Source organism: Cyanistes caeruleus, chromosome 6 (genome assembly GCF_971803275.1).
Source record: "Cyanistes caeruleus chromosome 6, bCyaCae1.hap1.1, whole genome shotgun sequence".
Classification (NCBI taxonomy): domain Eukaryota; kingdom Metazoa; phylum Chordata; class Aves; order Passeriformes; family Paridae; genus Cyanistes; species Cyanistes caeruleus.
Window position 1 is genome coordinate 57,505,446 of NC_141706.1, and position 16,652 is coordinate 57,522,097.

Consider the following 16,652-nt stretch of genomic DNA (forward strand, 5'->3'; position numbering starts at 1 on the left):
GTATCTCTGAGACACAGTAGAGTAAGAAGTAGACTTGTACTAAAAAGTAGGTTATTATTTTGCTTAACTGTATATCTATAAAAAAAAAGCCTGAAAAGCAAGGACAGTACAAAAACTGAAGTTTGCAATGGCCATTATAACATTGTACCTATCATTGTGAGAACCAGATTTTCCTAATGATATTTTGTGAGATGTCAGTTTTGAACAATACAACAGGTATTCAGTAGTTATCTCAGAAAACAGAAGAAATGTGTCATCTTATGTCAAAGCCTCTATTTACAATGCAAATTAGAGACGATAATTTGACATTGATGAGTGTATGAACAAAACCTATGAATTCTACAGGTTCTTTACTCTTAAGGTCTGAAGAAAGAATACAAGGAGGAATTTCTAGGATAGAAGGCAGACAGATGAAACCACTCCTTTACTAGTTGGTCATGGAATAGAAAAGAAATCACAGAATGCTTGGAACCCTTTTAACTACCCAGGTTATCTCTTGGTCCAAAAATGCAAGAGAGGCCTAAGGTAGGTAGCAGGCCTTCTACATCAGCTACCAGAGAACTTACCACCCAAGGGAAGAATAAGCCTATGGGCATATGACAGCCTGAGTGTGAATAAATAACTAAGAATAAAAGCAAAGTGAACAAAGAGCTGCTAATATTTACCCTACAGAAGCACAGGCCCACAGAAGGGCAGAGTAAAGGATTAAGCAGGCATCATTAGCGCTCCACATTCTCTAGGGTGCCAATGACAGCAATACCCCAGCAAGGCTTGGTCTTGTGAGCTACAGCAAAAGTTGTGGGTCAAAGTAATCTTTTCAAAACAGTAAGTAATGTTTCAGTGAAAGGAAAGCAAGACAAGCAGAAAGGCATGGATGCAATCTGTGCCTATGGAGTCAGAGAGGCATAGTTCATCTCAGATACCAAATCTTCTCAGGGGCCTTGAAGAACTGTCTGCCTCTTATACCTCAGTCTCTGAGTGTTCTTTTTTAACCCAACCCTCATTTTCTACTCTTCCTTTTTCTGTCCTTCACTTCCTCCATTCTTAGTTAAAACCAAAAAGCAGCATTGCTAGCAGAAAACATTTACAACCTACATGATATCATGAGTGCTTTCCAGTGTGCATTTTCAGGCAGGTCATCTTGAAACAGCCCATTGTAGTTTTATCACCATAGTATGAGGATCTCTAGTTGTTTCGCATAGAAGCAGGCAAATTAGTAAATGCTCTGGTGGTAGAAAGCACTGCATCAGCAGGCAAAAAACGGCTCCCTCAGGAACCCTAAAAACCAGGCAGAACTTCTTTAAAAGAAAACAATGAACTAGAAGGAACACAAAGAATAAGAAATAGCCAGCCTATTTCCTTAAGGTACAGCACAAAGGGAGAGTAAAGAGGTATAAAAGAGAAATGTACAGTCACAAAATAAAATGCAGAATTTAAATTGCCTCGTGGTAAAAGTAATGCTTTTTCTTGATTTGTTCTGTGACTGCTAAAGGTACACTTTGGGGCGTTTTGGTGGGGTCTTTTTGGAATTCTAAAGCCTCAGAAAGAGAACAGTATTATACTTTCCCTGCCTTCGCTGAGTCTCTCCTGAAAGTGTTGGAGCTCTGATGGGAACGACTGAGAATTTTTCAGGTTTCTGAAGACAAGCCCCAAATTAGGTCTTTGCGGACAGCCAGACTAAGTTATAAGGAGACCAGAGGCGTGCTTAACACTCCCCTCGCCCCAGACCTCCCTTCTCCCGCGCCCCTACAGGATTCCTCCCCTCGCCCGCGGCGGGAGCCGAGCTGTGGAGCTGCTGGGGCTGCTGGGGCTGCTGGGGTTACTGGGGTTACTGGAGGTGCTGGGGTTACTGGGGTTACTGGGGTTACTGGAGCTGCTGGGGCTGCTGGGGCTGCTGGGGTTACTGGAGGTGCTGGGGTTACTGGGGTTACTGGAGGTGCTGGGGTTACTGGAGCTGCTGGAGCTGCTGGGGCTGCTGGGGCTGCTGGGGCTGCTGGAGCTGCTGGGGCTGCTGGAGGTGCTGGGGCTGCTGGAGCTGCTGGGGCTGCTGGGGCTGCTGGGGCTGCTGGTGCTGCTGGGGCTGCTGGAGCTGCTGGGGCTGCTGGAGCTGCTGGAGCTGCTGGAGCTGCTGGAGCTGCTGGGGCTGCTGGAGCTGCTGGGGCTGCTGGAGCTGCTGGAGGTGCGCGGAGAGCAGCGGAGCCCGGAGCAGCGGAGCCCGGAGCGGCGGCACCCGCGGGTGGAGGCGGGCAGCCCTCCCCGCCCTCCGTCCCTCCCTCCTCCCGCCCCGTGCTCCGGAGCCCGGCCGTGCTGCGAGCGGGGGGCGCCGCCTGCCCGGCCCCGCGTCCGCCGAGCCGCGGGGAGCGGAGCGGCCCCGGCCCGGCCATGGGGCTGTGTGCCGCCGGCATCCTCGGCTGCTGCTGCCTGCTGCCCCTCGTGCTCCCCGCAGCCCCAGGTAAGGCCGGCGAGGGCACCGGCACTCCCTGCCCGCCGGAATCCCCTGCCCGCCGGGATGCCCTGCCCGCCGGCATCCCCTGCCCGCCGGGATCTCCTGCCCTCCGGGATGCCCTGCCCTCCGGCATCCCCTGCCCGCCGGGATGCCCTGCCCGCCGGGATGCCCTGCCCGCCGGGATCCCCTGCCCTCCGGGATACCCTGCCCTCCGGGATGCCCTGCCCGCCGGCATCCCCTGCCCGCCGGGATCCCCTGCCCTCCGGGATGCCCTGCCCGCCGGGATCCCCTGCCCTCCGGGATACCCTGCCCGCCGGGATCTCCTGCCCTCCGGGATGCCCTGCCCTCCGGGATGCCCTGCCCGCCGGGATCTCCTGCCCTCCGGCATCCCCTGCCCTCCGGGATGCCCTGCCCTCCGGGATGCCCTGCCCGCCGGCATCCCCTGCCCTCCGGGATGCCCTGCCCTCCGGGATCCCCTGCCCGCCGGGATGCCCTGCCCGCCGGGATCTCCTGCCCTCCGGGATGCCCTGCCCTCCGGGATCCCCTGCCCTCCGGGATGCCCTGCCCGCCGGCATCCCCTGCCCTCCGGGATCCCCTGCCCGCCGGGATCTCCTGCCCTCCGGGATCCCATGCCCGCCGGGATCCCCTGCCCTCCGGGATGCCCTGCCCTCCGGGATCCCCTGCCCGCCGGGATGCCCTGCCCTCCGGGATCCCCTGCCCTCCGGGATCCCCTGCCCGCCGGGATCCGTCGCGGGAGGGGAGGCGGCTTGGGAAAGTTTCGGGAGTTTTGCCGGAGCCGCCGGGCAGCGGCGATGACGGGAGCCCTCCCGGAGTCCCTGGAAGGCAAAGGCATCCCCAGCCCCAGCTCCCGCCGGAGATGCTGGTGCCGTCGGGAAGCTTTTCCTTGGCGGCGGACGGAGCGCGTTTGTTCCTGCTGCCTTTGGCGAAGGGTGTCAGTGCCAGCCGTGATCTTTGAGAGTGGCAGTGCTTGGCGCAAACGCTTAAACAAACAAATAGGCAAAACAAAAACTGAGACTGAGGTCTCTCCTCCTTAACTTACTTTATTTATGCACAATTTAATGAAAATTATTATTTTCATCCGATGTAGGGTTGAAATAAATTCATCACTTTTATTGTAAGTAAATAAGTAAGTAGTTTTAAATGGATTGGGTTTTTTTCTGACTAAAAGTACTTTTGTGTTTCAAGTAGTTCTGAAACAATGCATTTGGAGTGGCGTGTGGTGAAACGACATCCGTGAATCTGCTCTGACATTACCCCTTTAAAATGGTGTATAGGGATATTACACGCACTTTGCATCTGCTAAAATAACTTTGTATTCTTTTGTGATTAATTCTGTATGTCATTTCACTTGCCCTGTAGGAACATTCTCTAACATGTTCCAGATTAGGTTAATTTAAAATTTTGTGATGCAAAAATGTGTTTGAAGAAAAAGAAAAGGAACGTTTTGCAGTCTGCGTTCTTTCAAAACATCAGTAATGTGTATAGGACATGATGTGGGGTTTTTTTGATGATTTTTCTGGTTTGATGTTATAAATCTCTTCTTCCAGGCGTGAACTGTAAAGCTGGCTGCCATCCAGAGAATGGATTCTGTGAATTTCCCAGTGAATGCAGGTAAAAAGATCTGTCAGACAGGGTTATAAGCACAGGAGTGCTCAGCTTCAATAATTCGTAGTCCTGGTAAGAGAAACTCAGATGGTTTGGTCTCTGAAAATATGGAACTGTAATGAGACAGCACTCTATTAGGATACAGTAACTGGAATCATAGAGCATGGATGTTTAGATGCCTGTTTAGTTTACTTTTTCCAGTACAAAGCATTTACATTGATTAGTTTGGGTTTTTTTTCTTGATGAATGAAATTATTCTCTTCACATGAACTGCTTCAAGTATCTCAGAAGCACTGATGGTATGCTTTTGTTCAAATAGTACAATTTGGTATGCAAAAGTTTATTTATTGTGCCTCAAAAAGGGGCACAACCTTTTAATTAAGGTTCTTAAAAATAAGCTATGTTTCTGTCTTGTCTTTTATCTCTTTCAGGTGTCAACCTGGCTGGCAGGGTGCACTTTGCAATCAGTGTGTTCCTTTCCCTGGGTGCTTGCACGGCAGCTGTGCCAAGCCCTGGCAGTGCATCTGTGAGGAGGGTTGGGTTGGCAGCCTCTGTGACATAGGTTTGCACATCCTTTTCTCTCCTTCAGCAAGTGAGGGGAAGCAGCCCCATCTGGTGTTGGGGACACGCAAAGTCCTTCTGGAGAACTAATTTTTAAATATTGAGTGTTAGCTCCAGATAATGAGGAGATTCTGGGCAGCAGCACATAAACCTGAAACCTAAAATAAATAGTAATTTAGGCAGAAGCAATACAGTATCTTTTGTAATTGGGCATATGTGTGAGGAAAGTGTAAATGCATTCTATTTTAAACATTAATTATCAGGGCAAACAAACAACTGCTCCCTTCTTGTCATATAAACCCTTCTAATCAAAATACAAATTGTATATATTAAATAACTTTAAATATTTATGTAGCACATTTTATATATATATATATATATGTATATACTATTTCCTTCGTACTTCTTGAAAGGAAAATGTTGTGCTTATTTTTTCCTTTACTCAACCCGGTGATGATTCAGTGAGGTAACATTACTATAACTGAGAAAAAGTCTTCCTGAACAGGCTGCCACTTCCCCCTCAAGTCTGAGGGGTAAGCACAGCTCCATGTGCACTCTCTCACCCTTTCCCAGGCAGAATCAGCCAGCTTAGCATGAGCAAGCTGAAGAATTGGCCTTTGTTGAGATGGTTTATTTTGGCTGACACAAGCAAATGTTCAGTCAGAGAGAACTGACGGGATGGAATACACATCCAGGAGCGTGCACTGTTGAGCCCACGTAGCTGCAGCTGCGAGAGGACAGGGCCTCATTTTCTCTTCATGCTTTTCAGGCTTTTGTTGGTGTGTGGCTTATAATTTATAGAGCATGCCTGAGCTCTCCAGTGCATAGCCAAAGTGGTGATTGATGACAGTTTGAACTGCATAAGACTTTCAAGATGGCTAAAAGAATCAGAAGTTTTTAGGTAGGTGACATCCTTGCAGTGACATGGAATTTAGTGCAAGGTTCTCAGGTACTCATTTACTCATCAGATTTTGCAGCCTGTACTCATTGACTGCACTTATGAGCACAGAGAGGCTTCTTAAAGTCAGTCCTGGTATGTTTGCAGGAGCTGTGACAGTGGTGACATGTGTGATGACTCTAAACTCTCAGATGTTGTTCTGGACACATCTCATGTATGTGTTTGTACCTGAGACACCTCGATTCTCATTACAGTTAATGAGGAGAAATGACTCCTTCTCTGATCTGCAATCAGAGATTACTAAAGCTGCACAGAACAATCCCCCCTCTGCCACCTTAGGAGTCTCAGTTCTGTTGTTTATCAGTGACTACTAAATTCCACATTTTTAAAGGCAGCATCTTCACAGCTACTTCTAAAAGATTTAATTGCATAGCTGAATTTCTTAGTATTAATATATCTTTGCAATTCTGAGTCTTGCAATGTCTCCCTCTTGCAATTGCTACTTAGGATGCAAAAGAATGCATTGAAAATTGAACCCACATCTTTATGGAAAAACATTAATTTAACACATACTCATTAAGATTGTCCTGTATAATAATGAAAAGGGTGTCCTTTGCTTAAGTGCAGAAACTACTATTTCTCTCAACACTCAAAGTCATGTCAGAGTCCTCTTTGCTGATTTGAATTTAGAGCCCCATGAAGAGCTGCTGAGAATTTTCAGCCAAAAGGATAACTAATTTTTTCTTCTGCAGCAATATTATAGTCTTCATCATCTCAAAAACCATCTCAGTGGGTTTGGATACTCTAAATGCATTGTTTGCCATAAGGGGTCAAGAGAAGGCTGCTCCTCTTCTTCTTGCTATTGAAAAGTTGATAGAAATTGTTATCCTGACCCAATAAGCAATGAAACTTCAAATGGGTTACTGCTCAGCCCCTGATCTCATCATCCTCTGCCAAAAGCTGGTGTCAGTTTCCTGCCTGTATAAAGTCATTGCAGTTAATTACAGTTAATTTACAGGTATCATTAAATGAAACTTGATCGGGTTAGAAAACAGGAAGGAAAAACCTAGAATGGAAAACTGTGGGAGAGTCAGAAGTGCATTGGCACTACAAGCAACTGAAATATTTCTAAAACAGAGATACAGTCTTGGTAGTTTATTTCCTTGCTAAGCATGGGAGGAAAAGAAGATTATTTGAGCTGGTGATGATACCTCTGCTGTTTTGTGGAAAAGTTAGTATATGATCTCCTTGGCTTTGCTCATGAAAGTTCCTTTCTGGAGTAGTTTTAGATCACCAGCTTGTTTGCTAATGCAGCTGATTGTGTAGCTGTTTTTAATACAGGCAGCCTGATTCTCAGTTCAGGTCAAGAATGACCTTCCTAGTAATTGAGAGACATGCAGGTTATGGGTTGGGCTTGATGCACTGTAAACATGTAGGGCACAATCAGTGGTAGCATTTGTGACTATTATTGTCACATGGACAGACAAGGCAGTTGAAGACAGACATCTGTGAGTTGGTCTTGGTGTAGACACTGCTGGTTAACCTGCTTGCAGTGGATCCTGTCCAACTGAATCATGATTCCATGGTATCTTCTCCTCTTGGGGAAACAGTCTTGAAATCCGGTGTGTGAACCCCTGGAACCAGGATGCACAGCGCTGAGTTTCCCTCTGCAGCTGATACACACTGCACAGTACAGGAACCACATCAAACCCTGACCATGACAAAAGCAAAATCAATTTAGTCAATTTGTTTCCAGGAAAATTGACAGCCCAGTCAGAGAGTTTGATCCACCTTGCCAAATCACATCTGTCAGCTTGTTACCCCTGGCTGTGCCTACACAGTCGTGTTAGCAAGTCCATGACCTCCTATTGCAATCCTGGCCTCAATTTGGCTGAAGAGCCAACATATAGTGTGAGCTGGGAGTAAATTGTCCTACTTGTCACTGGACTGCTTTGCCAAGGCCACATGTTGGTAAACTCATCAGAAAATACAGGTGGTGTCTCTAATGCCTGAGACAGGGGCTAAAAGTTGTCCTGTGACAAACTGCTACTGAGCATATTTCCTCATAAAAACACTCAGTGATTGCTTCATGTACTGCAGCATGACAACTTAGTTTGATAAAACTATTAATTATTGGTAATGTGACTGAGGCCACTCATAATATATGTATAAATGTAACATTTTGGTTTTGAGTTTTCATCTCAGTTACCACTTGGTGGTTGTCCTTTTGAGAGGTAAAAGAAAACAGAGAAAATAAGCTAATTGAGGTTGTTTATGTATTATGTTTTAAGAGAATCTGGTAAAGCACCCTTTAAAAATGTGTTTAAAATTAAATACCTAACATAAATTTATGACAGTAACGTGTGTATATGTATATGTATATGTATATGTATATGTATATGTATATGTACATTTACACCTATTCATATATATATATTTCAGAGAGTTTCAAGTACAAAGTACATGCTTTAGAGTCTGTGAAAATAGCTGGCAAACAACACTGCTCAAAAAAGCATTCAAGATTATTTTGGCCCTTGTGAAAACTGGAGTTTACACTCAAAGTGCATGCTAAGTTGTTGTCTTGCAGCAAGAACAGGCTGATGCATTAGGAAATAGAACCTTTTAGCCAGGGAAGATTGTATTTCAAAGCTAAGGCTGTTGGTTTTTTGTGGTTAAAATTTTGCAGTACCTCATGGTATCAATTAAATTTCATGTTACGCTGTGGGAAGTAAAATATAAATAAAAAAATACAAATATAAATCCCTTAAATAATCCCTTTATAAAATACAAATCCCTTAAATTTCTTTTCATCTTCTTAGAAAGTGTATATGTGTGTGAGGCATCAGACATCTTCCAGTCAGCACTTCTCTGCAGCTGCTGCAGTAGCTTGCTAAAATATGCACTTGTTTGTTTGTTTAGTTTTAATTATTTGAAAAATTCAGTAATCATTTGAGTGGGAAGTAGCTCAGCAGGGCAATTGGAAAGAAAATGAGATGTGTGACTTTGGGTCCAGACGTCATACAGCTCTGTTCTGGTACAGTTATGTAAGGGTTGAATGTACCCCAGACAAAAGATAAAATTTTAACAGATTTTTTTTTGGTAAATTGCTGATCTCTGTTTTTATGAAACATTTGTTCATAAGCACATAATGACATGGGCAGGGAGAATTCCCATTTCCTGATTGTTTTATCAGAATTCTGCTCATAGAAAAGCCAAGATTGTGATTGCTAGACTATGTAGAAGTTGTTTGCCCCATACAAATATTTTATTTTTTATACTACTTATATATAGAATGGAGCAATTCAAACACATTTTGCAAGGAGGAGCTAGAAAAAGAGAAATAAGCTGAAATTACTTGCAATAGTTGAACAATCTGAACCCCATTTTAACAAAGGGGGGAATAGATAAGAATTTATAAAATGCAGGATGAAGTATTGTTAAAGCTACATTTTATTTGAAGTATTGTGTACCATTTACTAATTCTTTCTCATTAGATTAATCAAGTTCTGTTGGGTTTTTTTAAACAGATATTCACCCATGTTCAGCAAAGCCCTGCACCAATAATTCAACGTGTATAGAGACTGGTGATGGAGGATATATTTGTCTGTGTGCCCAGGGATTTACAGGAAAAAACTGCCATCTCAAGAAAGGACCCTGCATTATTAATGGGTAAGTATTGATTTCTGACATGCATTTAAAACCTACACTTCTATTATTCAGAATTCTTTGCTAAGGGGAGGTATCTCTGTGTTAAAATACACAATGCTTCTGATAGTTGCTGATATTATTGCCAAATTTTACAAATCTGATCTATTAGTATTGTGAAGACTTAACAGATTATCAGTGTGGCTTTCTGTGCACAATTTGAACACTAAAAGTGCTAATTTGCACATTTTATTGTGGTGAATTTATGCCTTCTCATAATTTTCGTAAACAAACTTGAAGTGACTTACACAGCCTAATAAGAACAATAGTTAGCATAAAAGCTCTCTGCATGAAAACACCTAGCCCACCAGTCTGTCCTTTCTTCTTAACACATAATAATATGCCCATAGTTAACTGAAGGGGACAATCTCACTTCCATCAGAGCAGGGAGACCATTGCTCTCTATTCTTGAAAAGAAATGGGACATCAAGAGCAGCAATGCCAGTAGGTTGAGGGAGGTGAACCTTCCCCTCTGGTCAGTCTTGGTGAGACACATTGGGAGTGCTGGGTCCAGTTCTGGGCTACCCAATGCAAAAAGGACATGGCCATACTGGAGAGTACAGTGAAGGGCCATGGATATGATTAAAGAATGGGAACATCTCTCCTATATGAGAGCTGTCCTAGAGAGCTGGGTCATCTAGCCTGGAGAAGAACAGGCTCTGAGGAACTTGTCCATGTGTATGAGTACCTGATGGGGGGAAGCAAAGACGACAGAGCCAGACTTCTCAGAGAGGTGCCCAGTAGAAGGTCAGGAAGCAATGGGCACAGGCTAAAGAACTTCCAGCAAAGTCACTGGTAGAACTGCTTGAAAAAAGGAAGACTCTTCAGTGTTAGAGAAAATGTGAATTGGGGTTTCTGTTCAAATCTAGAAACATCTGCTGTCTTCTAGCTTATCAACATTCTGATCCCATAAACATACAGAAAGCCTTTATACAAACTTGATAAAACTATCACCCTATCACCCTTAAATCATAGTTTTCTTTTAGGAGATTACCTTCTTGCTCTCTAGCTCTACATGGAAACCCTCTGGTTCTCTTTTTGCTCAGCCATAAATAATTATTCAAATCTACCTTCTGACTGCATCTTCCTGAAGACTTGTAAACTCATGTTTAAGGGGAATTAACACTTCTCACTCTCTCTGGCAAGATTTTCCATTCTTTCATAACTTCGTATCAGTAGAATTATTTTGGAATCATCTTTACTTGGGGGATACTCTGACAGTTTTGTCTGAGTTTACTTTCAGCCTCTGAGATAGCTACTCTGATTAGCCTATTTTTCTTCATTGACTGTGAGGAAATTTAAGTTCCTTAAAAGAGTCATAACTGACATCCAAGTTACTTGCTTAATATAGGGGATGTGAGCAGGTTTTTCTGCTCTTAATCCATAGACCAAATGTTTCAGTAATTCAGTGTGGACACAAATACTAGCTATCCCAAAAACAAGTGAGTTCCAAAAATACAGCATCAACAAAATAACACAGATTAGTTCCATGTACTTCCTTAAATGTCTTATGGTTTTAAATTGCTGAAACTACTTTTTTTTGTGCTGGCACACTGAATGCTGATGAACTAGCCTGGAAATCGTGAACAATTCCTCTCAAGAAAGCAGCATACTTGAAATAGTGATTCTTTTTCTCTAAGAAGCTGTCTTTTCAGGAGAAATTGCAGCAGGCTCTGCAAATCTGCATGTAGTTCAAAAAGACAACTGCTGTCAGCATAAGCACTCCATGTGTGCTTATAGTTCACAGTCCACCAGAGAGTGCATCCCACACTGTGGAAAGAGACCTGATCAGATGCTGGAATTCATTCACATTCACATTCACATCTCACTTCCTCTCAGTTCCTCTCTACCTCAGTGGTAATGTTAAAAATGTTGATCTTACTGAACATTACTGCTGGCTTCTTAGTTAATATTCACAGATGGAACCAGGACAATTCACAAGTCAAATGTTTATCCCAATCTGTTTACATTTATCTGCATTAGTGACCTCTGTGTGATGTTTTGAGGTTTTGCTTTGAAGCCGAGCAGTGAGTGGTGCTTTCTAAAAGAAACCAGATTATCTGGGAAGCAAAGAACAATGGTATGGAATGCTTTCCACAACTAACCCTTCATCTACTACACCTTGCTGTGATAAATGCCAAAAATACAAAGTAGCAGAATTTATTCAAGGAAATTAATGTTAAGGCTTTATTTATTTAAACATATTTAAATTAGACAAATGCAACTCTGTTTGCTATTATTTTTATATCTCCTGCTTCTCTGTTGCCACTGTCTGCCCGGCTGCAGCCAGGGAAGCAGGAGAGAGATTATATAGCATGGACCAGAGGGCTAAAAACGAGGCTCTTCCCCTTGCTGAGATGGAAGTTCAGCTTTATTCTTGTTCTTGGGATCCTGTGGAGAAGGACAGCAGGAGGGAAAGAGGAAGAATATTGATAACACGCATCTTTTTGAAGGCAAGGGAAAGAGGGTGGATTACATTCACACAGCCAATAAGGAGAACTGGGGAGAAAGAGATAAGGGAAAGAAACTTACATTCTATATGTCAGGGCTACATTCTCTTGGGTCATACCATTTTTCTAAATGCATTACAACATCTGTTAGTAATAAATAAAGAAAATTTTCAAAATTCTGCATTTTTCCCCTTAACTGTTTTTTATTTTAATATTTTGCATTTCTGAAAATTTCAGAAAAAAGTTTGCACTTATGTTTTATAGCAATTTCTTCCCATTTCCCTAGAAAGTACTGAAATTCAACTGAGCCATGAAGGTTCAAACTTGTACACATTTTCATGTCCAAACCAGCTTGTCCAATTTTCCATGGGACTCACAAAACCCCAAAGGGAGGGTGCTGGATTCTCCAAGATGGCCATAACCACACAAGGACTGTATAACTCCAATTTCCATATTTTGCTTAAAAAGACATTTTTGCTGGTTAATATATTGAAATTCCTTACCTCAAGTTAACACTAACAATTTCTATGTCAAAGCCCAGTTTTGCTTTCCTAATACTCTCACAGACTTCCAGTATGTTCATTTAGTGCTTTTTTACCCAGCCAACATCTGTAGTGAAGAACAGTACTAGAACACAGAGCAGTTAATGTGGAAGCTGCAGAAAACAGATGATTCTTCTGCCACGATCTTCAGTCTCTCCTGATGGGTGGCTGCTGGGTGTTTCAGCCCCCAGTGAAGCCAGAGGTGCTTGGAGCACTCTCTACCAAAGGTAGTCCCAGAGCAATGGTGACTAGCCCAGCCTTGTTCTGACCAGAGATCAGGGACCATTTGTAGTCAGGAGCTTATATTTCTTTCACAGTCATCTCAGTCAGACATCAAAAGATCTTTTAAATCCCTGTGTCCCACCATGGAATTTCAAACAGCCTGTTGCTACTGACTGCTGCATATGTGAAATGCCTGCATCTGAAGCTGTGAAGTTCATTTTCCCTGGGATTTTGCCCTGGAAGAGGGAGCCTTAAATAACAGCTTGGACTTACCAACTATTGAATAGCACTGTGCTATATGTCTTCAGGGATACATAAGTATTCAGAAAAGTTTTATCAAAGAGGCTTGTCCTAAACTTCACCAAATATTTTTCATTTTTTACAAAGTGAGTTTTAAAGGCTTTGTTGTTATGTGATGAACTGCCATGAAAGTGGGGTTTGAGGTTTATTTGTAAACCTGGGACCCTTGTCAGGCAGCAGGGACAGCTGAAGGACCAAGTGCATTTTGCATAGATCCCCTGAGCTGACACATATGTGCCAGTCAATGGGTGGCTACCTTTTTTGGCATTAACCTCAGTAAGGCACAATAGCATTGTAATGATGGGAAAGATCTCTCAGTTAATTTATGTCACCTAAGCCATAGTTTCAAGCTACTAGTTGGGAAGTACTAATAAAGTTTGCAGAAGTACTTGTTTTCCTATGGTCCTGCTCTCACATTACAGCTGTCTTTGCCCATGCTGAAATTCTCTCACTGATATTTTTTATTGTTGTATCTATCAAAATTTTTGGCTATATTTTTAATTGTATCTATCAAAAATTTTGGCTGAACAGCAGTTTATAGGACAGTATCTCTTTGCTTCTAAAGTTTTTGTGTTATGGAACACAGACAGGCGGAATAAAAACAATCAGCTTTACACCTAGTTGCTGTGGCACTCTTTTGCTCTGAAATTACAATATATAGATTATTTTAGGAACAATCAGGTAGAAAGGAAGCAGCCATGCTGCTCATGTCTTTGTTCTGTCTTGTCTGAGGAGTTGTTCAGCTAAATAGCTCCAAGCATATAAAAATAGTGAGAAGCTTAATTTGATTAAATGTTTGAAATAATTTAAAATCCCTTCACAGCTCTTCGGGTTGAATTTATATATTGGTGTAGTAATCCTGCCCGAAGGGTGAGCAGGGGATATTATAATCTGTATTGACTAAGCTGTTGAACAAACTCATTCTTTATTCAGCTTCACTGACTTTAGTGGATTTGCATTTGGAATTGGCTATTCTAAAGAAAACCAGCTCTTTCTATTATATAAAGTGTTTCCTAATAGTTACTTCCTTTGGACTTCAATATTGTCTCTGTGTCTGTTATCTGTCCTAGTTCTCCCTGCCAGAATGGAGGAACATGCATTGATGACAATGGTTTTGCACCCCATGCTTCCTGTCTGTGTCCTTCTGGTTTTGCTGGCAACTTCTGTGAAATAGATAGAGACGACTGTGAGTCCAGCCCGTGTGAGAATGGAGGAACATGTACAGATGTTGGTGTGGGTTTCAGCTGTTCTTGCCCCCGTGGCTATACAGGAAAGCTCTGCAGCAGCCGTGTCACGTTCTGTGCAAGTGGCCCATGTGAGAATGGAGGCACTTGCAGTGAGCAGCCCCAGGGAGGCTTCGAGTGCATCTGTAAACCAGAATTTGTTGGCGTGACCTGCAAACATCCCAGCAAAAACACGAGTCTGTCTGGAGTGAATGTGGAGACAAAGCACGTGCAGAATTACAAGCCAGCCTCAAAAGCTCACCATAGATCAGTGCACCAACAAGAAATCCTGAAAATAACAGTGAAAGAAACTATTCAAAATGCAGATCCCTTACTGAGTAGAAGCCAGGTGATATGTTTTGTTGTGCTGGGCTTGCTTACATGTCTTGTTGTCTTGGGTACAACTGGGATTGTTTTTTTTTCAAAATGTGAAATGTGGCTTGCTAATGCCAAATACAGTCATCTCCTGCGCAAGAAAAAGAACTTTTTTTTGAAGTCTAACAATGGGGAAAACCTCTCAGTTAATATTATCTTCCCAGAGAAGATCAAATTGACTAATTACACTAAGAACTACACTGCCATCTAGGCCTTTGAAAGCCAAGCAGCATCTTGCAACTTTTCATAGCAATATGTAAAATTTATTGCCTGTGTTTGGCCTCAGTATTTGTGGGTATATTTGCTGTAAATTGTGCTGAGTTATAATGAAGAAATGTAATGTATCTGTCTTGCTAAAGGTTTTTTCATTCCCCAAAATAAAAGGTAAAAAAAAAAAATAAATATTATAAAGCAAGGAATGTTATTTTGATTTCTCTTCAAGGCAGCTATTTTTTGTAAAATAAAAAATAACTTATCACTGGAACTGTATTGCAGCTTTTTCATCTTGTGTGTAGTTCATTTGGCAAGTACAGTACTTGCAAATTACTCAGTAATGCTGTTTTTGGGGTTTTTTTTAATAAACAGCAGTTAAGGGCTATACTGGTTTATTTATTCATTTCTAAACCTTATTCTACAGCAAAGCCTGCAACAAGTGTCCACGCTGAACTCATTTGCTATATCTGATAAAGGCTTTAGAGACTGCAACCAGCAGGAGCCAATTCACACTGATGTATCTCACCTATTCAGTCAGTGTTGCTATTTTTACATGCTTATAAGAGAGATTCTGTAGAATCTTAGAGGTCTTTGGGTTATTAGTTTCAGGTTAAAGGTCTCTTGCTTGAAGTTCTGCATCTATAAATTGTTCTATTTATCTATTTTTAAATGTTAAAAAGGTGTTCAATGTCTTTCTTTTTAGACACCTAGTAGAGATTTAAAGGAGCAGATTCTGACTTTTCTATAAATACTCCTTAAAGATCTCTGCTGAGAGAAGTATCCTTCATGACTGTGTCATGGGGAGAAAAGATGTCACGTGTCACCTGAAATAGGACATCTGCTTTTAATTCTTCATTTCTGCTTTTTCTGTCACATTTCAAGGAGAGCTCAAGGTTTCCAAGAATCAAAAGCAGCAGTGGCAAACAGGCAAAGGGACATGAAAGCCATAAAATTATCAGGGGCCTTAGGGCATTAAGAAGTCTGAACCTCCCTGAGGAGGCTCTCACCCACCTCCTGCCCACAGGACCATTTTGGGTCAGCCCAGTGCTGCTGGTTCTGGTCTGAGCTGTGCTGTAGCCAAGCTGGGCTCCACCTCTGCCTGCAGCTGCTCCTTGCACTGCTTACTGTAGGTAGCCCAGCTGCTGAAAGGACCCTTTGGACCTGTGCTCCAGCCCTGCTTCTGGCCCTGTGTGCTTTTGCTGCTGCCAGGAGCCTGTGGATGGCCCTGGAGCTGCTTCATCATCTGGAGCTGCATCATCATCTGGAGCTGCTTCATCATCTGGAGCTGCATCATCATCTGGAGCTGGTTCATCATCTGGAGCTGCCAATGGGCCCCAGCACCAGCTCCAGTGACATGTTCAGCTTCTGCCAGCCCGTGCTGTTGGTGAGGCCATGGGTCTGTCCCACCCTGGGCCATGGCCCTCCTGGGTCTCCCAGCTTCTTTTCCTAAATGGCCAGCCTGACACTGACTGCTCCCTGTAAGAAAAACAATCAAAAGAAAAAAACCCACCAAAACAACAAAACCAGTCTCTTCTAACTGCAGTGCCTAAAGGTGTCTTTAACTGCAGTTATGTAACAATTTATTTCCCCAGCCACCCTAGATAGGAATGAATAGCAGCTTCTTCTTAGCTCTTTCATAACTATGCTATTCCCAAATCCATTAACAACTGCTCAATAAAAAAAAAAAACAACAAAAAGCCTTAAAGCACATTCATTATAGTAGGATTTTTTTGTGTTTCCATCTCATTGAATTGCTATGAATATATAGCAAGTTTGCTGTATTGTTCATAATGTCTGTACATATCATAGCACTTCAATGTGCTAAGAAGAAAAATGGTATTCAGATACTACTGTGGAAAGTGTTGAATTCTAGATAACAGGGTAAAAATTTTAAATTAAGGAGATGCTCCTTCTCAAAGCTCTTGTTGGAAATGCATTTATCAAACCTAGAAAATTTCAGCCAGCTGTAGTAGTTTGAAGACTTCGGAACCCGGATGAATGTAAAACTGGGTAAGCAGAGTTGAATTTCAAGCCATGAAACATGAGTCTCAGGAGCTGACACACTTCTTTTAAACCAATATGTTTTGAACA

The 16,652-nt window shown here is 42.7% G+C and overlaps 1 protein-coding gene across 1 annotated transcript; it reads left to right on the top strand.

The window, feature by feature from the left end:
- The first annotated feature begins 2,306 nt into the window (after nt 1–2,306).
- On the top strand, nt 2,307–14,894 carry DLK1 (delta like non-canonical Notch ligand 1). The gene is made up of 5 exons (XM_086893273.1): nt 2,307–2,452; nt 4,015–4,078; nt 4,504–4,634; nt 9,059–9,200; nt 13,821–14,894. The coding sequence occupies exons 1-5, from the start codon at nt 2,383–2,385 to the stop codon at nt 14,557–14,559; spliced, it is 1,146 nt and encodes a 381-aa protein (XP_086749399.1). The 5' UTR covers nt 2,307–2,382; the 3' UTR covers nt 14,560–14,894.
- Nucleotides 14,895–16,652: the final 1,758 nt, after the last annotated feature.